At 41.2% G+C, this 21,890-nt stretch overlaps 1 protein-coding gene across 3 annotated transcripts in view; it reads right to left on the bottom strand.

Annotated features, from left to right (window-relative positions):
* The window catches only part of sptb (spectrin, beta, erythrocytic), a 47,273-nt gene that overhangs the window by 22,131 nt on the left and 3,252 nt on the right, over positions 1 to 21,890 (bottom strand). Inside the window, exons 2-15 of one of the 3 annotated variants that reach the window (XM_027999979.1) lie at positions 17,354 to 17,625; positions 7,129 to 7,280; positions 6,831 to 7,004; positions 5,811 to 5,908; positions 4,962 to 5,042; positions 4,699 to 4,814; positions 4,443 to 4,555; positions 4,181 to 4,368; positions 3,947 to 4,064; positions 2,620 to 2,778; positions 2,096 to 2,398; positions 1,869 to 2,019; positions 645 to 1,515; positions 388 to 525 (exon numbers count right to left, since the gene is read on the bottom strand). In XM_027999979.1, the coding sequence (XP_027855780.1) occupies positions 388 to 525; positions 645 to 1,515; positions 1,869 to 2,019; positions 2,096 to 2,398; positions 2,620 to 2,778; positions 3,947 to 4,064; positions 4,181 to 4,368; positions 4,443 to 4,555; positions 4,699 to 4,814; positions 4,962 to 5,042; positions 5,811 to 5,908; positions 6,831 to 7,004; positions 7,129 to 7,280; positions 17,354 to 17,513 (2,822 nt within the window). In that variant the 5' untranslated portion in view covers positions 17,514 to 17,625. Of the gene's footprint in view, positions 1 to 387; positions 526 to 644; positions 1,516 to 1,868; positions 2,020 to 2,095; positions 2,399 to 2,619; positions 2,779 to 3,946; positions 4,065 to 4,180; positions 4,369 to 4,442; positions 4,556 to 4,698; positions 4,815 to 4,961; positions 5,043 to 5,810; positions 5,909 to 6,830; positions 7,005 to 7,128; positions 7,281 to 13,520; positions 14,171 to 17,353; positions 17,626 to 21,890 lie in introns of those variants that run through there. The other 2 variants (XM_027999981.1, XM_027999978.1) reach the window with 2 other exon arrangements.

Below are 21,890 nucleotides of genomic sequence, written 5' to 3'. Positions count from 1 at the left end.
ACTAACAAAACAATAAATTTAATGTCTCAACATCACTGTAGTTGAAAGTACTATTAATGAGATGTCAAGTAAATTCCCCACCTGTTGCTGCATGCTGCCAGTAAGGCAATATTATGAAAAACAGTCCGTTTTTTAAAATTTATTTTATGTGGTGCTGGTGGCCATATTTGACTATATTTAGACTAAAAATGGGTAGAGATGAGAAGGGGGCCAAAATGCAAAGATGCCAAGTTTGAAATTGGAATCTCGGACGGCTCAGTTGTGGAGTGCTACACTAAGGGTCATTTCTCACAAATAAGTTTTCTTAAAAATACCATTTGCATGGATGTTTGTCCAGTGGGTCTCTGTGTTCCCCTGTGATGGACTGGCAACCTGTCCAGGATGTACCTCTTATTGAGTCGTGTCTGGCATTCCTTGATCTCTTTGGTGCGAGGGTGTCTGCTCTCCTCAAGCTGTTTTGCAGCTTTGTTGACGTCATCTACTCTTGACTGAACGTTCACCATTTCTTGAGCTAGAGCGCTTAATCTGCAAATAAGAAAATTGTTAGTTAGAATAACAGCAGCGGTCAATGTGATGCAGAAAATTCCAGCCAATTAGTTCAGTTTAGACGAATGATCTCTAATGGCATCTTCTTGATGGTCTACCTGTTCTGTACCACTTCCAAATCCTCCAGGTTCTCAGGAACCTCTAAATCCACCAGCCATGTCTCCTTCATGCTCATCCAGAGCTCACAAGCGTCCGTCTCACTGAAGATGGTGTACAGAGCCATGGTGTCATCCAGTTTCTTCTGCCTCAGGTCAGCCAGAGTCAGGAGCTCCATGTAAAGGTCCTTGATGTCTTTTAGACGTCTCTGAATGTCAGGGGTGTTTTGTAGCTCCTCTGGCAGAGCGCTGGCCTGTTTGGACAGCGCATCAATGGTGGCTCCATTCTTGATGGCTTCGTTTCTCAAGTTGTTCTGGTTTTTCAGTAGTCGCTGAGTTGTGTACTCATCGTGACCAACGTCATTGCTGCTCATCTGCCTCTTGGCATCCAGCAGCCAGGCTTTAAGTTCGTCAGCATCACCCTGAAACTGGAAGAATGTCTGGGTGTCCCGAAGGTTCTGCTTTCGAAATGCAGCCAGGTCCTCCAGCTGCTGCCACTGCCTCCTGATGTCATCCATGCACTCCTGGATCTTTGGAGAGCCAAAGTGCTTGGCCTGGATCATCTTATCCCCTTCAGCCAAGACCTGCTGCAGGTTGTTGCGACGAGCTCCAAGCTCGTCCTCGAAGGCACTGTGCTTGCTCTGGAGCACCAGCATGCTCGTCAGGTCCTTGCCGTAATCCAGAGAGGAGAAAAGCTGCTCTTTCTCTCTAATCCAGCTCTCCAGCTCCGCCACCTCCCACAGGCAGTTCCAGAAGCGGCGGGACTGCTCCAGCCGAGCTCTCCTCTGTGCGGCCAGGGTGCAAAGCTCCTGGTAGCAAAGGTTGAGGTGCTGCACCCTGTCTCGAATCACTTGAGGATCACATGGCTTATAGCCTGGAAAGAGAAAGTATGTCAACAATATAAGTTGTTAATAGCTATTAGGACATGTTGTTAGTTCATATTTTTTCATTTTCTTGGAGGTTTGTCTCTTTACCTAAGGATTATATCCCACTGTAAACTATATAGATCGTTAAAATATATTTGATATAACATATTTAAACTATGGTTATATATTTATTAATATTAGAATCATTAGAAGACCTGAGAACAAGATTAACCCTAACCCTACCCTAAAACAACATTCACATCTGCAATATGCTCTGCTTCATTTAAAATCTCTAATCGATGCATCACATTAATGTTTTTTTTAAAGTTTCCCAGAGGAGCAATGAGTGTGTTCCACTTACTATCTCCGTTTGCAAACTTCAGAGCAGCAGCACTGGCACTCTGTACCCTCTCTGCCTGCAGGGCGATGTCGTTCTCTAGCAGAGCGTGTTTTTGAAGCAAGTCCTCCACCTCTAACAAGTGTTTCCCAAAGTCAGGAGAGAGCAGTCGTGCCTGAGGAGAGGCTTTTGAATTAGGTTTCATCATGAAATGTTAATGTTTCTTTCAAGTCAGTACACATGATTTTTACCTTCATTTCATCCATCCAGCTGATGATGTAGAGCATCTCCTGGAAGATCCTTTGCAGGGTGAGGTTCATATCCAGACGCCCTCTGCGGGACCTCAGCAGCTCTTGCAAGTAGTCCCACAGTCGCAGGATGTTGTCTTTTCGCACGTCGATCCGCTTGGCGTCGTGGTAACGCTCAGACTCCAGCTCCTTGGAGATGTTCACCAGCGCCTGAACGCGCTCCTCGTATGCGGCGATGTCTGTCTCGATGGCGTCGTGCTTCTTTTTAGCTGCTTCCACGGCTGGCAGGTCGTAACCAAAGTTATCCTGAGAAGCGTGTGCAGAGTGAATGTTGATTTGTATCAACATTCACTCTGTTTTATGTGTGGCTCAGTTCAACAGGCTTTGATATAACCTAATAAAGAATTTTCACAGGGAACAGTTATTTTTTCATATCTCTATATGTTTTAACCTCAACCTGTTTTTGAAGCTTAAATGAAACAGAAACACATTTAAAACCAGCTCTCGGTTTACAGCAGTCGGCTGACCTGAGCCACTAGTCTTTGGTTCTCCAGGAGCCACGTTTCCCTCATGGCTGCCTTCCTGTCGAATCTTCGCGCCATCTGTTCCAGCTTCTCCTGCCGGATCAGCTCGTCCCTCAGGACCCGTTCCCGCTCATGCTCCGCCCTTTCCAGACGCTCCCAGGCCTGCGATGGGGATGATGAGAAGCATCCTGAGTCTTTGTAGTGTTTGCGAGCCTCGTCGTTTTAGCATCAACAGCACTGGGATGTGTGAGGTGTTTAAAAAATGTAGATGCTCCCTTCTGCTTGATCTCATCCTGGATGAGAAACTCTGATGCTTAAAGAATATCCTGACAATGTAGAATGGATGTGTGCTGAGACAAATCTGTGTATTTTGACGTACACCATGGAAACGTATTCATACCCCATAAACATTATTATGACCAGAAACTTCAATGTGTTTTACGGGAATGTTATGTGCTCATCATCCTTATTATTAAGCATGGTGGTGGCAGCCTGAGTACACATGTGTGCCACACGTTTGTTGTTTTATAAGTGGTGCTGCAAAGGATGACTCAAAGTCAAGTTATGATTGCCCTGATAAACTTGACAGGCCCTCCAACCTCTTTAGTCAGATAGGAAATAACATTTAGAAGACAATACTTCTGAGAAAGGGAAAAACATGTCAATAATTTGCTACATTTTTAGGGTTTTATTTAATTTTGTGAATTTTTTGTATTTATACCAATGTCACTTTTTCTTTGCCAGATTCAAATGCCTTAATGCCTTTAAGACTTAAAACAGCGTAATTAAAGTTTTGAAATAAAGTTGGATTTTGACTCTGGGATCCCACACTTAGATTTAAAGAGGCTCCCCATTTTGACCACTTCACTAAACCCTTTCTGGAGTTGCTGGTTTCAATTTGTATTTTTAAAAAAAAATTGACCATGTGTCATTTTTCCATCCACTTCACAATTATGTAAGAATTTGTGTCGCTGTGTTATGTCAAATCCTTTTACGAAACAGTAAATTGTTGAGGTTGAAATATGACAACCTGTGAAAATATTCAAAAGCTACAAAATATGTTTGCAAAGCACTCTAAAAGTCACATGTCATAGTCAGTATTTTATGTCTGGTGAACAATACAATATTGGTAGAGCATCAATGCATTATTCAAAATATTTTTTTTAATATTGAAAAAACTGTTCTGTTTTTTAAAAACAGAATAAACGAACAATAAAACAGTTCTTTTATTAGCACCTGTGTTTTTTTTCTAACTTCCAAACACAGTGAAACTTTTATTGAGAGATCTGTGTGGAGCAGACTGCTGGATTTTCCCAGGACAACTTCTCACCCTGTTGATGTCTGACACCAAAGCTCCCTCTTTCGGCATGTAGACCCTCTGGTTGTTGGCCCTCATGCGACTCTGAATGGTGAAGAGCAGCACCTCCAGATTCCCTTTCTCCTGGAACCTGAGAAAAATTAAACACATTTCAACCACAAGGTGGTTCACAGAGACCAGCACATATCAAAACAAAAAGAGATGCAAGAATAGAGCGACTGATTTCAATAAGGGTTTTTGACTCACTTGGGCGGTTTCTCCACAGTCCGGTACGTGTTGAAGGCCTGAAGCTGCTGCTGGACTCCTGTCAGAGAATTGGCAAGCTTCCTGTTGTTTAGCACGACGATGGTCTGCTCGATCCATGTCAGCAAGTCTGAAGCCAGCGTCTCGTACTTATCGATCATCCTCTCCGTCTCTATAGCTTGATCCAGAACCTGAATAAGGAAGGCAAATATATAAACAAGACTGCCGGCCTGACAGACTAATGAGTGCCGTGTTTCCATCTCACCTTTCCAACTCTCTTTCCCTCGACAGCAAGCTGCTTCATCTTAGAGAAGTAGTGGTAAAACGCCACAACGTACGTGATGATGGATTTTTCATCTGGGTTCTCTGTGAACACATCTGCAAAACAAAATGCCAAGTGAGTTAATCACCACAGCGAGAGGCATCACCTCTCCTGAGGTGTTTGTTTTAGTCACCAAGATTTATCCTGATAAACATTTAGTTCTACATGGAGGTCTTCACAGTTATTATCGGTCACTCGCCTTCTGGGTCTAACAGTTTGGTTACGCCAAGTTTCTGTTCTGCCACATTAAAGGCGTTCTGGAGGTTGTGGGTGGGATTGGACCTCTTCAGTTTGGTATAGTCCACCAGATCAGGCCTAGCAGAGACATGAAAGGGCATAAAAGACAACACAGGGCGAGAGATGAAAGAGAAAAACTAGGGGAGACACAGAGCAGGCAGGTTTGGACTGTGTTTTCAGATGTGTAAGCTGGTGAGAGTAGTTTCATTATTCATCTTTCCTCACCGGTGTTTGTGTATGAGGGCGTTGAAGGCCATTCCGTCTTTCCAGCTATTGGTGAAGTTTGTGATGTTGACGTTCGGGTATCTGTGAAATAACAGTGATGGGATGTCACCGACTGAACATGAAAGGATATTTCTGCGAAGTTCAAGCTTTAAATCAATGTCTGTGCTCCGTATAAAGCGGAGTCTTTCATATCCATAGCTTTAAGCCTTGAAGAAAAATAAGTTTTTATACAGATCTATTTGTATTTCTCTGTGTGAAGCACTAGCTTTTGATATTGCTTCAGCAGTTCAAAACTTGTTCTATCAATCCCCTTTCTTAGACATAGCAATTACAGTAGTTCACAAAAACTGTGATCCTACAATCCCTTGCTAAAGTGTTCACACCCTTTAATCTTTTTCACATTACCAGATGTTAAAAACTCAAACTTCAATGTATTTTAATTGAAAAGTATGTGACAGATGATGACAAAATAATCCACAATTGTGAACAAATAAAAAGCTAAAAATTCGGGTGTATCAATTGAATATAGGGTTGAACTTTAACTAGGCCATTCCATTTGTTTATTTGTACAGATGTTTTAAAAGCACACTTTATTTTCCTTTCACTATTTTCACCGCTTTATGACAGGATTTGATCAAATACACCAATGTCTGCGTTTGCAATGAGATAAAAGAGGCCGAAAGTTCAAGAGGCTTGAATACTTTTACAATGTAGCATGTACCCTCTTAGCACAATTTAAGAAATGAAAACTAAGAGTTGTGAAACGGTAACAGACGTGCACCTGGTTGCAAATTCCCGATGGATGTTTACAGCAGCTTGGTGATGCTAAAGGCCACATAAAGTACTTACCCCGCAGTTTTCATCTGACACCACAGAAGAAGAGCATCTTTAGCTGAGTGTGTCTCCTTCTGGTCTGCCTGGCCTGTTTCCACAATAATGTCCTGGATCTGATGAAGACCAGGAAGCACAGATGGATGGTAAATGATAAAACTTAATATTTGATTTTTACAAAGAAAGAAGTAGGAACACAGACAACCGAGAGGACACTGCATCAGGGAATAATTTCTCACTTTATTCCTTTGGTTTCCATCTTTGTGTAAAATTAAAGTAAATCTCCAATGATGTATCATTAATGTTATTAGTCATAAAGGATTGTTACAAAACTCAGCAGTGGCTAAGATGGGTGGAAAATAGGTGGTAATGACTGAAGTTCATTTCCCACACGGTGGGCCAGTAATTAGAGCAGTGATGTGATACAAGCGACAGGTCCTGAGAGATTGCTAAATTTAGGCAGCTTTGCTTCTCCTTGGCTAATGCAGACTGAAAAATACAGCCTGTTTTTTTTTTTACTTATCTTTTGAAAAAGTTGAATAATGTAGAAGGACTTATTGTTTGAACTATCATTTCTAAAAATAACAACGCTGCTGTCAAATTAAAAATAAATATCTGACTCTCCTCTCCCCTTCCCCACTGGATGATAAGAGTGAAAGAGACATGTGTGGTGTGCTTCTAAAGAACGAAAAATACTGGAGCCTGAAGGCATCGTTCCCGAAAGAAATAATCCCGAAACTGCAGGTTTAAACGTTCCTCACTAATACTTGCCTGAACTAAAACAACAGGAAATGAGACGTGTTTATTGTTGGTGTCACCAACGAGGCCAATAGGTTTAGAAATGTGGGAGCCGCCGTGGAGTTTCACCAATATGGGCCATCAGTTAATTACTGATACATCTGAATGCTTGCATGGAAAACAGAGTAAGCCATGTTTTTAAGTGTATGTGCTCTTTATGAGGCAGACAGAATGACTACATTCTGCATCTTTGCAGCTTTAAGTTTCACCATCTTTTTAGATGTTGCAACCTCGGTTTACCTGGAAACGCAGGATGATGGTCCAAATGAGCCCAAGTATGAGGCGGTGGTTGCCGTCGACAATGTCATGGGACCCCATGTTCTCTAGGTGTACCCTCTGCTCTTTGAGAAACTGCAAGGCCTTGTCTACATTTTCCAAACAGTGGATACGCATCCGACCTTTAGTGGGCTTCGGCTGCGAAGGAAACAAGGAAGAAAAAGAAAACAGGAATTTTTGAAAGAAAAGACATCACAAATGAGCCGGAAATAACATTAAACTTTTACGACAATAAAGTGGAAGCAGAGACAGCATATCTCACCAGACGTTCTCCAGACAGGACCTCTAGCAGTTTAATTAGCATGCGTCCGTCACGAAGGTCCAGGTAGAGGTCAGAGATGCGACAGCCAACTCGGGAAAGGATCGAGTTGACCCATTTAGTAAAGGTCTTCTTTTGAACTGCCTCGCGCTCATCTGGAGAGGGAACATAGTTTAAGAAAGAACATGAGCCCCATGAATAATGCACTGCCCTCACGGCTGCAGAGCAGCATCATTGAAGCTGGTAGGGATTTACTGTCTCCAACAAGGGCTCTTCAAACTGAAGACATGGTTGTGCATGCTAGTGTTTGTCTGCGAAGAGCTCTTAGTGAGTAAATTAATGTGCTGTAAAAAAAATTAACCTCATTCTTATTCTACAATACCTTCTAAAAGTTTTCATACCCCTTTGACTTTGTCACATAGTGCAACATTACAACCCCAAGCTTCTGTATTTCGCATAGTCAATACGTTTGTCGCAGTTACGGTTGTTAGCCATTTGGAATATGTCGCTATCAACCTTTCATATCTAAAACTGAAAGTTTGTCCATTCTTCTTTGCAAAATAGCAAAAGCACAGTGAATGAAGAACATCAGTGAACATCCATTTTCAAGCTTTGCCACAGAATCTAAACTGCATTTTGTCAATTTCACTGGACTTTTCTAACACTTGTATCTGCTTTGATCTAAAGTATTCCACTGCAGCTCTGGCTGCTTGTTTAGGGTCGGTGTCCTCCTGGAAGGTCAGCCTTCACCTCAGCCCAAAGTTTTTATAGCCTCTAACAGATATTCTTCCTGGATTTATTTACATAAATTTATCAGCATTCTTCCAGTTGTTTGCTGCTTCCTCCATAGGGCCTGTGGCAATTTTCAAAAAGGCCTTCTTATGGCTTTTCTTCAACAATGGTTCTTCTTGCCACTAAATAGCAGTTTTGTGGATTGCGCAAGTAACAGTTGTCTTGTCCGCAGATTCTCCCACCTGAGCTCTTGACCTCTGTAGCTTCTCCAGAGTTACAAAGGTTCTCTTGGTTGGTTTTCTGATCTTGTTGGGATTGTAGTTGCGCTAAAGTCTTGAATGAATAGTGGTCAGTAAGAGGTTCAAATCTGAGGATATTGCTTTATAACCTCACACAACTTTAAATGCTTCCACAGTTGTATCCTTGACTTGTCTGCTGTGTTCGTTACAGTTAACGATGATACTTATTAACCTTTGTTAATTTATCTGTAGAAAACTTTTAAAAATCCTATATAATTTGCAGAAGTATGCACTATTTTGTAATGCTTTGAGTGAAATACATTAACATTTGTGGCTGCAACTTGCAGAAAAAAGGCAAATATTTTAAGGGTTATAAATATACCTGCAAGGCATATTGCAACAAAAACAAACTGAAACCGACCAAGTAAACATTACATCAAGTGAGCCAGTTCTGCATCTGTTCAACATATTTCTGTGGCAACCTAAATAATCCAGAGCAAGGTGAACACAAGGGCAAGGCTTTCTAATTACACTAACCTTGATTTTGCTAACAGCTACTTTAACTGCAGATACACACAGATTAAGTCACAGATACTTAAAACTTATTATGTCAGCAATGGGACATTCCCGGCCCCAGTTGTCCCAGCATGCAACACATCAGTTCCCTTTAGTCTCCACACTGATGGTTGCCCTGTTTATCTCTGACTTCATAATGACTTGTGAACTAAAATAAGAAAGGGCACAACAGGAGAACAGGCTAGAGCAAAGATGCCAGGTATTGTATTCTAGGTTAAGAAGATGTCAATAAGCAAGGTGAGATTGAGGAGGAGACATAAACTCTGGATGGAAGTAAACTTGGCAAGAGGAAGAGCTCCCTGGGAGGCAGTCTTTCAGGTTTACTGTGCAGAGGCATGGCGAGATAAACAGAACAAAACACATCACCCACAGTATCTCCCCTGCTGTTGCCAAAAACACCCAGTAAGCTCCTTTACAGCTCATGCTGAATTCCCAGCACCATCCAGGAGAACGAATCAGGAGTTACAGTATGTAAAACACATGGTGCAGCAGGGTACAGTAAATAAATCATGCCCCACTCTGCTCCCCTCAGCAGAACAACAGCACACACTGCTCCGCTGCATCCACATGGATTCCCCACGTAATGAAAAAGTAATGGAAATTAAAACATGCAAATAACTCAAAGCTCCATTAGCAGCACAAATGCTGAGAGAGTAGGAGCAGAAAACAGAGACAAAAGAAGAGCCTGACTAAAAACTGTGACAAATCCTCTCTGAACTATCTGGGCTGCAGAGGATTTCACAGCACAGTCAGTGAGAGGCCAATTAAAGTGCATCCCCACACTGTTTTGCCATATCATATCACAATAAGAGACCTTGAGAAGGGACAGCATGGATGCACAGAGAAGCTCTCAGCCAAGTGGGCAGCAATGGGACAACAGAGAGTAATAGGGGGGGAGTTACTGTTTTCATGTCGTCTGCTAAGCTTTCTACAGATGAGGAATAGCTTGATATGACAACAGCTCTGACTAAACTGAATAAAGCCTTAAGCGCTCTTTTGAATAGAAAGCTCTGTTTAATCCTTAAATTCCATCTGTTCTTTTACAGAGCGGAAGAAGATTAAATAATATCAATGTTATTAGCGATACGACATACAATACTATCTAGGGTTTGAGTATATCAGAATACATGTAAAAACGTTTCATATACCAAGTATTTGAAGCCCTACTGTCATTAGGTTAGAAAAGAAAAGCATATTAACAACAATCACCATGTATTTATGTTTCTATAAGTGCAAACACATGCTGCAGAAGTTATTAAAATATGTCTAATACAACAAATTATGAAGGTTTTGATTAAAATATATACATTGGCAACTTTTGACATGGACCATATGGGCAGTTGCCCAGGGCAGCATTAAAAAGGAGTGACACACAAGCACTTGATAAATCCGAGACAGTACTTGTTTTGTGTCTTGAACAAGTTTTCTATTGCTTTATTGCATGTGCAGTCAGTGGAGGGTTGGTCGGTTTAGAGACAATATTTTTACACACCAGCACCATCTACAATCACTCTCTGAAGAATATTGAATTAATAAATACAGCAGCATGTAATTTCCCTTTGGGATCAATGAACTGTTTTTGACTGTATTGCATTTTGTCCAGCTCCAGAAAATAAATTATTGCAATGCACTTTGACTGATTTCAAGGCAGCAGAATAAGGGGCTCGCCCAGGACACACTACCTACTTTTTAAGAAACTTGTATGAAAGAAAAAAAAAGGGGGTGGGGGGGAATAGAGTGACAATAAAGTACAGCTTGGTCGATTCTGACTAGTGAACTATTGATCGGAAACTCAAGACTTGTATCTTTTTCCAATCAATTAAACTAACCACTGACAGATCACTGACAACAACACTCTTAGGTGCGGAAGCTGGTGCTGATGGGAATAAAGCTCAAAGTCAGCAATTATTACTGATCTAAAAGAAAACAACTAAGTCAGCTCAAATCTGTGTAGGCAGATTGAACCAAAGATCCAAAATAAGTCACAACTTAAGATAAACAGTTTACCTTTAACATTTCAGGTTTAGTAGCATGTTGCCTTCTAGATATCAAAATAAAGCCCAATTTTTTTATACCACCTTTGGCTTATTGTTTATCCATCAATAGTGTTTTAATTAACAATCATAAAAATGTGCATCTTTGACATGGTGAACTACAACATTTCCACACTGGACCTCCTAAACTATTGCAAAAGATAGCAGTTATGTAAAACTGAGAAAGCAAGTATAAATACAATGGATGTTTCTCATTTTCTAAGATATTCATTTCTACTCTTGCGTTTTACCAAGTATGAATCCATATGACTTCAAACATTATTTAATTTAACTCGGCTACGGACACAACTCAGTGTGTAGGAAGCAGTTGACATGACTTTACAGAGTACTTTTTCTGTTTTTCGTTCAGAGAGGAAAACCATTTAGCATTATCTGTTTTTCAACATTAATTAATGATGCTGTGTGAGAGGAACACTGCATGTTTAGAGTGCTTGCAGTTTTTCGTCCACACAAAATGAATTGGGCCTTTGAAGCTTTTTACTTGTGTCCACCAACTTCTTTAGGTTTTCCTATTCTTTATATTAGAACAAGTCTTACTAAACATTCTTCTGTTTCACATGTTTTTACTTGGTGATCTCTCAACCACTTTTTGACTCCAGTGAAAGCCCTATGACTTATTCATGTTGATGGATTTTTCCTATACACGGCTTGATCTGTTTTTTTCCCCCCAACAGTCGTCTCATACTGGATGTGGTCCAGTAGTCCCAGAGCACCCTATTACATGCCCCTGTCAAGGCACAGCCAAAGCAACCTGTCCTGCAGCCATGACACCATGACACTAGGACAGGTACACTCAGCAAAGCATGGCGATGAAACTCAGCCTCTCCATGCTCTCTATACCCCCTTGCATGCTCTTGTTAGACATGCTCTCAAGGCAAATAAACTGTCTGCTCCCTTAACAGAACTATATGAAGCCCCTGAACATCAGATTAATGTGCATTTAATGTTTGCACAGTTTATTTATGTCTGACCGAGCATTAGGGGAATTAGAGGTAGGATGCAAAAGAGGCACGCAAAAAGCAAAACCGGGCAACTTCCGGAGCAAGTTAAAGTGCCTTGTAAAAGTATTCACAACCTCACAACCTTTTTGTATTTCGTGGGGATTTTATGTGAAAGATTGCAATAATTGAAAAGCGGGGAAAAACTGACATTATTTCAGACATTCTTTACAAGTTAAAATCTGGAAATGTGCTGTGCATGTGTAATAATTAGCCCCTTTAAGTATGATAATCCTAAATAAAAGCTGAGCATAAATCTACATGCTCTGTTAAGGCCTCAGAGGTTAGCTGGTGGACATTCAAGAACTAACAGCATCATAGAGAGCAAGGAATGCAGCAGAAATATGTGGAGGATCTCCAAAGCTCTGGAGGTTGAATCAGTAAACTTGAAAACCATGTGTCATGAACTCCACAAATCCAGATATTACGTCAAAATGACAAGAAGAAAGGAACTCTTAAAAGAAAGGCATTTGAAGACATGTTTACAGTTTGTTCCACGTCATAAATCGGACACAGCAAATGTGGGAGAAGATGCTCCAGTCAGACAATTTGAAAGGTTTGTAACTGAAATGTTTTGGATCAAGTACAAAGAATGGCCTAGTCAAAGACCCAATGAAAAATTTGTAGCAAGATTTGTAAATGTAATTTGTATTGTAAATGTATCTTTACAAATGCTCTCCATCCAGTCTGACCAATTTGAACACCTTTTATACTGTTCTATCAAGTTAGATCCCGATTGATTCAACTGAAGAAAGTCAAAGGAGTGTAAATATTTTTTGCATAGCTCAAAAAAGAACTGGGGGAACTGCTTGTTCGCAGGCAGAACAACAGAAATAACCATCAATGGGGCACGTCAAACTACTATAAAGTCTGAAAACGAAGGGATGCTTTATAAATCAATAAATGCACAAAAGCCGTTTTCTGCCTCTTCATCACACTCGTCCTTTACAACTTCAATCTGTTGTAATTTTGTCAAAATCCTGAAAACAATCTTGAAAAAAAAAATCCTGTAAGAAAGACTTTATGACACGCAGTTGGTAAATTGATGTGTTTGGCCCGTCTCATGGCATCTCTGATTTAGAGAAAAGCTTCAGAAGTTTGCAGTTCCGCTATCAGTTGACTCTGCAGCCTTCAGAATCAGTCGATACTTGAAATGTAGCAGAGGCAGGGGGGGGGAAGAAAGCCTTTCCCTCTGTTCCTGCATCGTCTCCTCCATTTTCTTCCCCTCACTAATGCATTCCTGTCATCAGGGAGTTGGGTAGCATAGTGCAAGCTCAGAAAAAAAAAACATCCACTGTGACGGCATGGTTCTCTCTTAAAACTGTAACAATAAAGGCAGCAAGGAGTTACTCCAGTGGAGAAAGTGGTTGTTTTTTTTTTTCTTCAGAAATTCATTCCAGAGACGCATCACCTTGTTGTTTTGAAGCAGTTTGTGAAAGTTAAAGGCCATACATGGCCGTGTATCTTGTAAGAGATGACAAATGGTTATCTTGAGGTGTTATTTAAATTATTCAAAGCCAAGATTGTTATTAATCAGGGAAGAGTCAAAGCTTCCAGAAATTAAGTAAATAACCACTAGATATATTTCGTTTATACAAGTGCTAATGACAAACTAACCTCTGGCCTCCATCATTGCCTGGACATGAACATAAACACATGATGGAGAAGGGAGGGGCATGATCTAAGAAGTGTCATCCTTGTGAGGCAGGACATGATGGACCAACTCTCTCAGCAAGCACACACCCACGCACGCACACACAAGCACACACACGGTTCCACGGTCAGGATCCAGTTACCTTGCAGTTGCCTGAAGCGTCCATCCAGGATGGAGTTGAAGCAGATGTTGGAGGTGCTGTAACTAAGCCAGCGCGCCCGCTTCATGCTCCTGGCTGATGAGGAAGAGGAGGAGGAGGAGAGGATGGGGGCCAGGTCCGGGTGAGTTTGAGAGGGCCGTGGACGCCGGGGGGTGCAGGAGGAGGATGAGGACGATGATGAGGAGAAGGGGGAGAGCCCCGTAGGCACCGAGGTAGGTGGGATGTGGAGGAAGGTGCCATTCCTCTCGGGGTGCTGCTCCGGTACCTGCTGCTTGCTTGTTGCCTTCCTGCTCTCGGGTCTGAGGGTGCGATGAACCGGCGGGGTGCTCCTGCTCCGGCTGCTGCTGCTCACTCCGACCCGGACCTGGGCCTCCTTCTCAGCTGGAGTAAAGGGTCGGCTTGCGGTCTCCTTGCTGCTCCGGACGGCTCCAGCATCCCTGCTGCTGGCCTTTAGGCTGATCTTGACCTCTCTTAGCCGGGGTTGGCTTATGGGGGCAGTACGCAGCAGGCACGGGCTGCTCATCTTGACCCCCAAGCCCCCAAAACAATTATAACAAGAAAAAAACCTCCACTGGAGCCGGCCGAGGAGCTTGGCACACCTCTTCTCTCTCTTTCTTCTGGCTCTCTGTCCTCTTTTCCAGATCCCTTTTGCATTAACTCCCGCTCCCTCCCTCCCTCCTCTTCGTCTTTCTTTCTCACTCGCTCCTCACTGTTACCGTGATAAAGCTCTGCCTCCACTTTCAGGCAGCACAAGGGCTCTGGCAGCCTTCGGTTTGGTTCAGAGGGATTTATTTTGCAGCCCCATCCATGCATACAGTATGTTTCAAGGCATACACGTGTTCCTACGACTCCCACACAGCAGCACCAATACTGAACATGAAGTACACAACTGGCACGCTTATGAGTTCCTGTGCCAACAATCCAAACATTACAAAACTACATGCATGTTAGACTAAAAGCGAGAAAGATTTTTTTCTAGGTTTCTGTGGTACAACAGATCCTAATATGCTTTGAAATCATACTAAGTGCATATTTTTGAGTTCACAAGCTGTACACCAGACACAGGTAATATTCAGAAACTCTCATGTCTTCCCCCCCACAACCTCCTTTCACTCCCTGACAGGAAACACTGATTGCATTACAGAAGCATCAGTGCAGCAGCAGCACTCTAACAGAATATCACCGACTGACACTCAAACCTGAAGCCTTCATTACTTAAAGAGACAGGAAGAGACAGCGAGAAATATAGCGAGAACAGTGCCAGATGAAAGTCCTGGATGGGAAGAGAGGCATTCTGGACTCCCAGACGGAGGAGATAACACTAAGTGATGGAAAAATGGACCCGATCGGATCTCATGGTAGGTGATTCTCAGCTCTGAACCCTTTAAAATCTAAGCTGGTGTATTAACAAAGACGATTTCCAGCCCTCTTTGAGGTCAGACCTCCAGTTTTGACCTAGAATGACTTTTTTTAACTCTAAAGGCGATACGAAACCAAAAAGAAATGTCCCGCAGAACAGAAGTGGAGGAATTACAAGGTGATTAAGGATCAAAATTATTATTTTTTTAATTAAACTGTAATTTTCAGTATTTGACCAGCTGATTACCAATTATAGCTAATCAAGGAAAACATTGACAATTCCTATCTCTGATCATTCTATCTACAGCACATGTTTAAAAGTTCATTTTCATCAAATCGTTTGAAAATTAATAGGAGTGAAAGGGCAGTAATGAACTCCTATTTCTCACATGGACAGCATGCCACCATGAGGTATCATAGGCCTGGTCAGAGGAACGGTGAATCAACTCATTACTGTCAGAAAAGTGTTAGTAGCTCGCAAATTAAGACTCACAGGAGGCATAAAAGAAGCGATATTAATCCTACACTTGAGAGGGTGAGAAAAACTCTGTGCAGCATTGCTCTTTGGGATTTAAGAGGGAGTGTACTACCCAGATAAAGCACATCATTAACTGGAAATGAAACCACCTCTTTAAAAGCAGAGGTTTTGGGAGCTTGGTCAATACTGAACATGAAGTACACAACCGGCACAATGCCAAAGCAGAGAGAGATCAGTAGTAATTAGAGAGAGAGAAGAAAATATTGCTCCTCATTAGTATGGGAAAAGTTATAAGGTAATTTCCTAAGATGTGCAGTGAATCATTCTGTAGTAAGAAAGATGAAAGTAACACGTTGAAGACAAAACTGGTTGTTAATCCATCCAGTAGTGGATTTTTTCCTTGGAAATTCACTCCAAGATCAGACTACAAGGTTAAAAAAAGAAGCCAAAATCTTTTACTAGGCAAGCCTCACTTAGCGTGTTAAATGTTAAAGTTGATCAAGCTGCTGTCTGGGAAAAAAAGCAGAACAAGTATATCTCGGAAAAATATAACTTTTGAACAAATGACAAAAAAGTGTTTGTGGGTGTTTGGAAGAACACACCTCATACCAACTGTCAAGCATGGTGGTGGAGGGGTGATGATTTGGGCTCGTTTTGTAGCCACAGTACGTGAACACCCCGCATTCACTGAGCCTACATAATTGTAGACAAACAATTGATGAGCAAACTAAAGTCTTTTAGAGTCAACTGTAGCTGAATTGGTCAAAAATAGGTCATCAACAGGGCATTGATCCAAAACACAGCAGCCAATTTACAACATAATGGCTGAATAGGATTAGTCAAAGCCTATGCTTCCACCTGATTGAAACACTGATGGGGAAAAACTGTGCAGAAAAAAAAATCCTCAAAGAACTAATAAAAAGTTAACAAAAAATGCCAAAATTCTTTCTTAATGATGAAAGAGAACAATAAAAAAGATCATAGAAAATACTATTTTATTTATAAGTTACTGTTGCCAGAGGTATTTGCATGCAGCCAAAAAATAGCATCAGACGGTGGTATGAGCCGCTGAACACAGTGTGTGCCCTTCCCACACTGCTACACAGGAATTTAATGTTTTAGCTTTACATAATATCAACCCCCGCAGTCTTACATGTGAGCGTCTGCTTTCAAGAATAAAAGCCGCATGAACTCAATGTACACAAGCGACTGAGCATCAAAAGGGAATGTTAAACTAGCTACATTGGCTTTACAAAACTCTCAGAGGTACTAATGGTTTAATTTCTGGTGTTCATTTCAAAATGAAGCAACAAATACTTCATCCATATTGTAACACTGTTGGAGAGAGTGGCTCCCAAACACAAGGTCCTTCTCTTCCAAGCTGCATTTATATGTTAGCCATTCATCTTTAACCTCTCTTGTATTTTTAACTTCAAAGACGTGAAAATAGTTTGACCTGCAACCTCAACTTTTTAACCACGAGTCCATCCACGTCTATTTTAAAATCCCAAGCAGCCGACCCACAGGTGGGCCATGGCCTACCGGCTTAGCTAGAAATGCAAGAGATTGATGCGATGGGAGGCAGACGGACAGGGCAGCTGTCCAGATCGGTCAGACTGTGGACATTCAGAGAATGTGCAAGTGATCCCAGTTACTCGTAGAGGGCGTGGATCGGTGTCAGGGCTCAGCTGCTGGGCGAGTGTGTGTGATACCATAACAGAAATACACACGGAAGCACACTTTTCAAACAAACAGTGTGGAGCTGAAGGTTTAAATATCAGCTATGGAGAGGTTTTGAAGCTGTTGTATTTTTTCAAGTGATAGTGCTTTTTATTTAACCTTATTCAATCTGGCCAAAGTTACACAGTTGCGCTCTCATTATGGGTCACCCTCTGCGCCCTTCCCACACTGCTAAAAAGACTTTCATCTCAGGAATCTGTCATGGAGGACAGAGCCTGTTTACTATGCAGGCACTCACCTGCGAGGGCCTTGATGCGTGAGCGCTCGAACAGCCGGGCTGAGCTGTTGTCATTGTCCAGCTCCTCATCAGAGAGGTTGAAGCGGGTGTTGATGTGGCTGTACTGCTGCGTGATCTCCACGTTGTCAAAATCCGTGGTGGAAGTCGTGGTGGAAGTCATGGCGGTAGCCAGCGTGGCGGCGGGACGGCGGGCGGGGTCCTCTCTTTGTCTGGGTAAAGAAGCAGGCAGGTAGATGTTAAACGGCAGGATAGGTGGTGAATATGGAGAAAGTCTGAAACAGATAAACAAGAAGAAGATCCGTGGTTACAACAGATTAATCTATAGTGCAGAATGTGGACTGACTGGTTTCTACAAAAAGATGGGTTCATGGATTTGTATGAATGTTTCCAGATGGGAATGCTGCTCCAATTACTTGTACATTGAATGTCAAACATAGATGCAACCGTTATCGGCGTGCGTGTCATATTTATATTGGGCATTTAATGATGGATTTGATGGATTATTTAGTTCAGGGTGGAATGACATTATGACAAGCAACTTATTTCATTTTTGATTATAAAAAGAATCAGATCACAAGCTTGAAATTACTGTAATTTTTCAGAATTCTGGCAAATAAATTTGATCTTGGCAGTATTTGGTAAAGCTCATTTAAGTATATTGGTTTGGTGGCGGCACAGGCTTTACAAAAAAAAAGAAATTCAATAGTGTAATAAGTCTGCATTCCAAAAATATCTGTTCTTCTCAACAAAAACAAATTATTTTGATCCATGCACTGCGTTTGGAACATTTTAGCTACAAAAATGTGTCTAATGCTGATATTTTATTCAACTATATCATCTATAAAACATTGCTTCTTTACCTGTCACAAGAATTTTATATTTTTCTGCAAACATTTTTGACATTAAGAAACATTTTTTTGTCCAGAAGCAACATGAAAATAAGCCCTTGAAGCAGGGCCCACCATCTCTCCTGCTCTTCTCCCTCCACCCGCTGCTCCATTTTGTGAGTGTCACTCTGCTCGACGGTGACAGCCCAGATGGTGTCTGTGTATTTTTTGCGTGGAATGGCGGGTTGAAAGGTAGCCACTCAGATAGCTCTATCTGTGTGCAGCATAACTCTCTTATCAAACTGCAGGGGGGGAGGTAGGACAACCCCTCTGAGGAGCAGGGCTTGATGAAACCGCCTTCTTTTGAATGATGCTGCTCACGTAGTTTGAAAAGCAGAAGTGTGCGAGTCCGTTGGTGGGGATTTGTAAGGAAAGTGAAGTAAGGCGGGAGAGTCCAATTTATGTGCACTACAGTTTTATACAAAGCATACTTTATTTAAAATGATTTTTTCCAGACTTTAAAAAAGCCCTCACTGAGGATTAATTTGGAGTTGATCTAATTAAAGTGTCCTGGAGAAGAATTCATATACCTTAAACTTCAGCCCCGTTTTGATTCATTACCCATAAATAAAACCTACTGCAACCAAAGTTACCTCATTACTAGATAGAGTCACCTGTGTGTAACTTGATCTCAGTATAAATACAGCTGTTCTACGAAGGAATCAGAAGTTTGTCAGAGAACAAATGTCAACAAACAGAAACAGTAAGACGAAAGAACAAAACAATGTTACAGAAAAGTTGAGTTAGAAATCTATATCTCAAGCTTTGATCGACCAGAATTTCCAAGAAGCCCATGGAAATTCTGGAGGAGCTGCAGAGATCCATAGCTCAGGTAAGATCTGACAGGTGACATGATATCTATTATCTGTGCACTCCACAAATCTGACCTTTAAGGGAAGGCTATTATTGAGACTCTATCTCTAAATATCACCCTGAACACGTCATCCCCACAGTGAAACAAGGTGATGGCATTATCATGTTCTAGGGATGCTTCTCAGCAGAAACAGGCAAAGTGGTCAAAGTTTATTGAATGAACCTATTTGAGGCTGCAAGTGATTTTTCTTCTTCCAGCAGGACAACCCTAAGCATTCAGCTTAGACTGGACTTGCACTAGAATGAGTCAGCGTGTATTTGTGTGTTAAAATTAGGAATGATAATCTGTGGTAAGACATGACAGTGAATGCTACAGATCCTATCCATCCAATCTGACTGAGATTGAGCAATTTTGCAAAGAAGAATGAGACCAAATTTCCTTCTCTAGATGCACAAAACCAGTACAGATCTTCCCAAGAAGCCTTGCAGCTGAAACTGCAGCAAAGACAGGAGAATATATATAGATTTATAAATATAGACAGAGCGCATTCCTACACTTTTCAACTTTTCATTTGTGTGAAACTTTCTGAATCATGTATTATTTTCCTTCTTTAACCCTATGACTTTCTTTCTGTTGTCAAACAAAAACTTATTAAATATGCTGACGTTTGTGGTTGTAATGTTAACATAATTAAGGACTATGAATACCTTTTCAAGGTAAAACAAACTGAATTTAAGAAATCTAAAATAAGCAATCCTCCTGCCCCCTAATTCACCTGCTTTGTGGTATTTTGACATAATCCTACATCCATTATGAATGGATTAAATTTGTCAGAAATGTCATAGAAACTGGTGTGTATAAATATTCATTCAAAATAATCACTAGTTACCTTTTGCAGAAGCCCCAATTTGACCAACACATTTGTCTGTTCAGTGTATTCTTAGAAGAGGCCCTCGGTCCTCTACAATGATGCTGTTCTACAGGTCTCCCTCCTTCTGCTCGGTATCAGTCCTCTGCAGAGGTCTCTTATCAGCATGGGGACACTCCACCCACCACCAGGGGATCCCCTTATCACCATGGCACACATTACCTAGCCAGAACTATGGCGTAAAAACCCCTTTACACTCCGCTCAAACTCCCATCCCCAACGTGTCAGCTGAGCACAAACATGTACGTCTCTAATCGTGTATGAAGACTGACTCCACTTAGCAGCAAATTAAGTGCGTTTGTCGAGGCGTGCTGTCTCCATGGAGACACCTCGTGTGGCTTCGTTTGGGGGTGTGTAGAGAAATTAAAAGGCAGAGAGTTAACAGAGACCAGTGCGAGCTCTCCACTTGGTGTCCTTGAGGACGAAGAGCCCAAACACACCTGCTCGCTAACAATAGGTTATCCCGTCAGCAGGAAAAAGAGGAAGGCTTCCATCAAAGATGCTGAGTAGGATAACAGCATTCCACCAGCATCTGGATGTTATGATGCGCGCAGTCCTGGAAGAGCCACGAAATGCCAGCTGAGGCATCACATCACGACTACAGTTCATGGTGCTTGTTTATTTTCACTACAATTTGTTAAGATGTGATTCATTTTTCATTTCTTTTGCAACAATTTTTTTATCACCACCACACACTCAGCACTGCTGGGTTTAAGTCTGTCGCAATGAATCAATTAATAGCGTGATAAATTAAAAAGAGATCGATAATTTCTACTCTGATGACTGATATTTTTTGAAGGGCAATTTTGTTTACAGAGACATCATAATCAAATTTTATTCATGGTTTGTAAGTGGCTTTTATTTCCATTTTGTTGCTTACGGTTGTCATGTTTAAAGGAAAGTGCAAAGAACACTTCTTGTCCTAGCATTAAAACTTCATTGAAAAATTAAAGTTAATCAGACTTTAGGAGTGATAAATGCATTATCACGCCATTGTCAATACACTACTTGAAAATGGCCTCAAAACAACAACAATTATCAACAATAATTTCTGGGACGAGTTATCGTCCAGGAAAATTTGTTATTGTAACAAGTCAAGCTGGGTTATTTTTTTTAAAAACCAAACACTGAGGTGAGTAGTTTTTGGTTTTTTTATACTTTATTTTTGATTAGATTTTTAAACATGGCAAACCACAACAACAAGAAAGAAGAGAAAGGAAAAAAAAAATCACAACAGGGACAATAAACAGCACTCAGAACAGAGAGGTCACCATCGTGGGGGAGACAGCAATACGCCACAAAAAAATAACATTTAAACAGACAGATTTTTGGTGAACAGGTTACAATGTATGTAAAGTTCCATGAAGAGTCAAACAGGTGGGAGTTTCTTTCCAGATTTACCAAGTCCTTCCAAACTGTACAGCATCAAACCCCAATTACCAGCCCGAATAATGAATTAACGATACTCAACTTACCTTTGAGTTCCCATTTATTAACCATTTCAACCAATATTTTTGGATTTTGTTTTCCTGGAGTCTTATGGAGAAGGTAAGCATTTCCATTTCACATATTTCTTCTATAGTGGCTGACCAGTCACACAATGTCGATGGGCTCCCACTAAGCAACTTTCTTGTTATTAATTTCTTTCCTGCCACCAGTAGTTTTTTCAAAAGGTACGTATCCTGAGTGTTGAGTTCATTTGGTAAATTGCTTAGATATATAATTTAAAAATTGTGCTCCATTTCAAAACCAAGTATTACTCTGATCTCTTTGGCTACCTTTAGCCAATAGGAATAAATCAATGGGCAGCCCCAGAAAGTATGAAAGTGGTCAGCCATCACATTGTTACATCGTCTCCAACAATGCCCAGATTCAGCTCTGCAGGTCTGAGAAAATGTTCTTTTGGGG

This window comes from Xiphophorus couchianus, chromosome 19 (genome assembly GCF_001444195.1).
Source record: "Xiphophorus couchianus chromosome 19, X_couchianus-1.0, whole genome shotgun sequence".
Classification (NCBI taxonomy): domain Eukaryota; kingdom Metazoa; phylum Chordata; class Actinopteri; order Cyprinodontiformes; family Poeciliidae; genus Xiphophorus; species Xiphophorus couchianus.
Note: the sequence above shows the minus strand (reverse complement) of the source record. Positions and strands in the feature narration are given on the sequence as shown.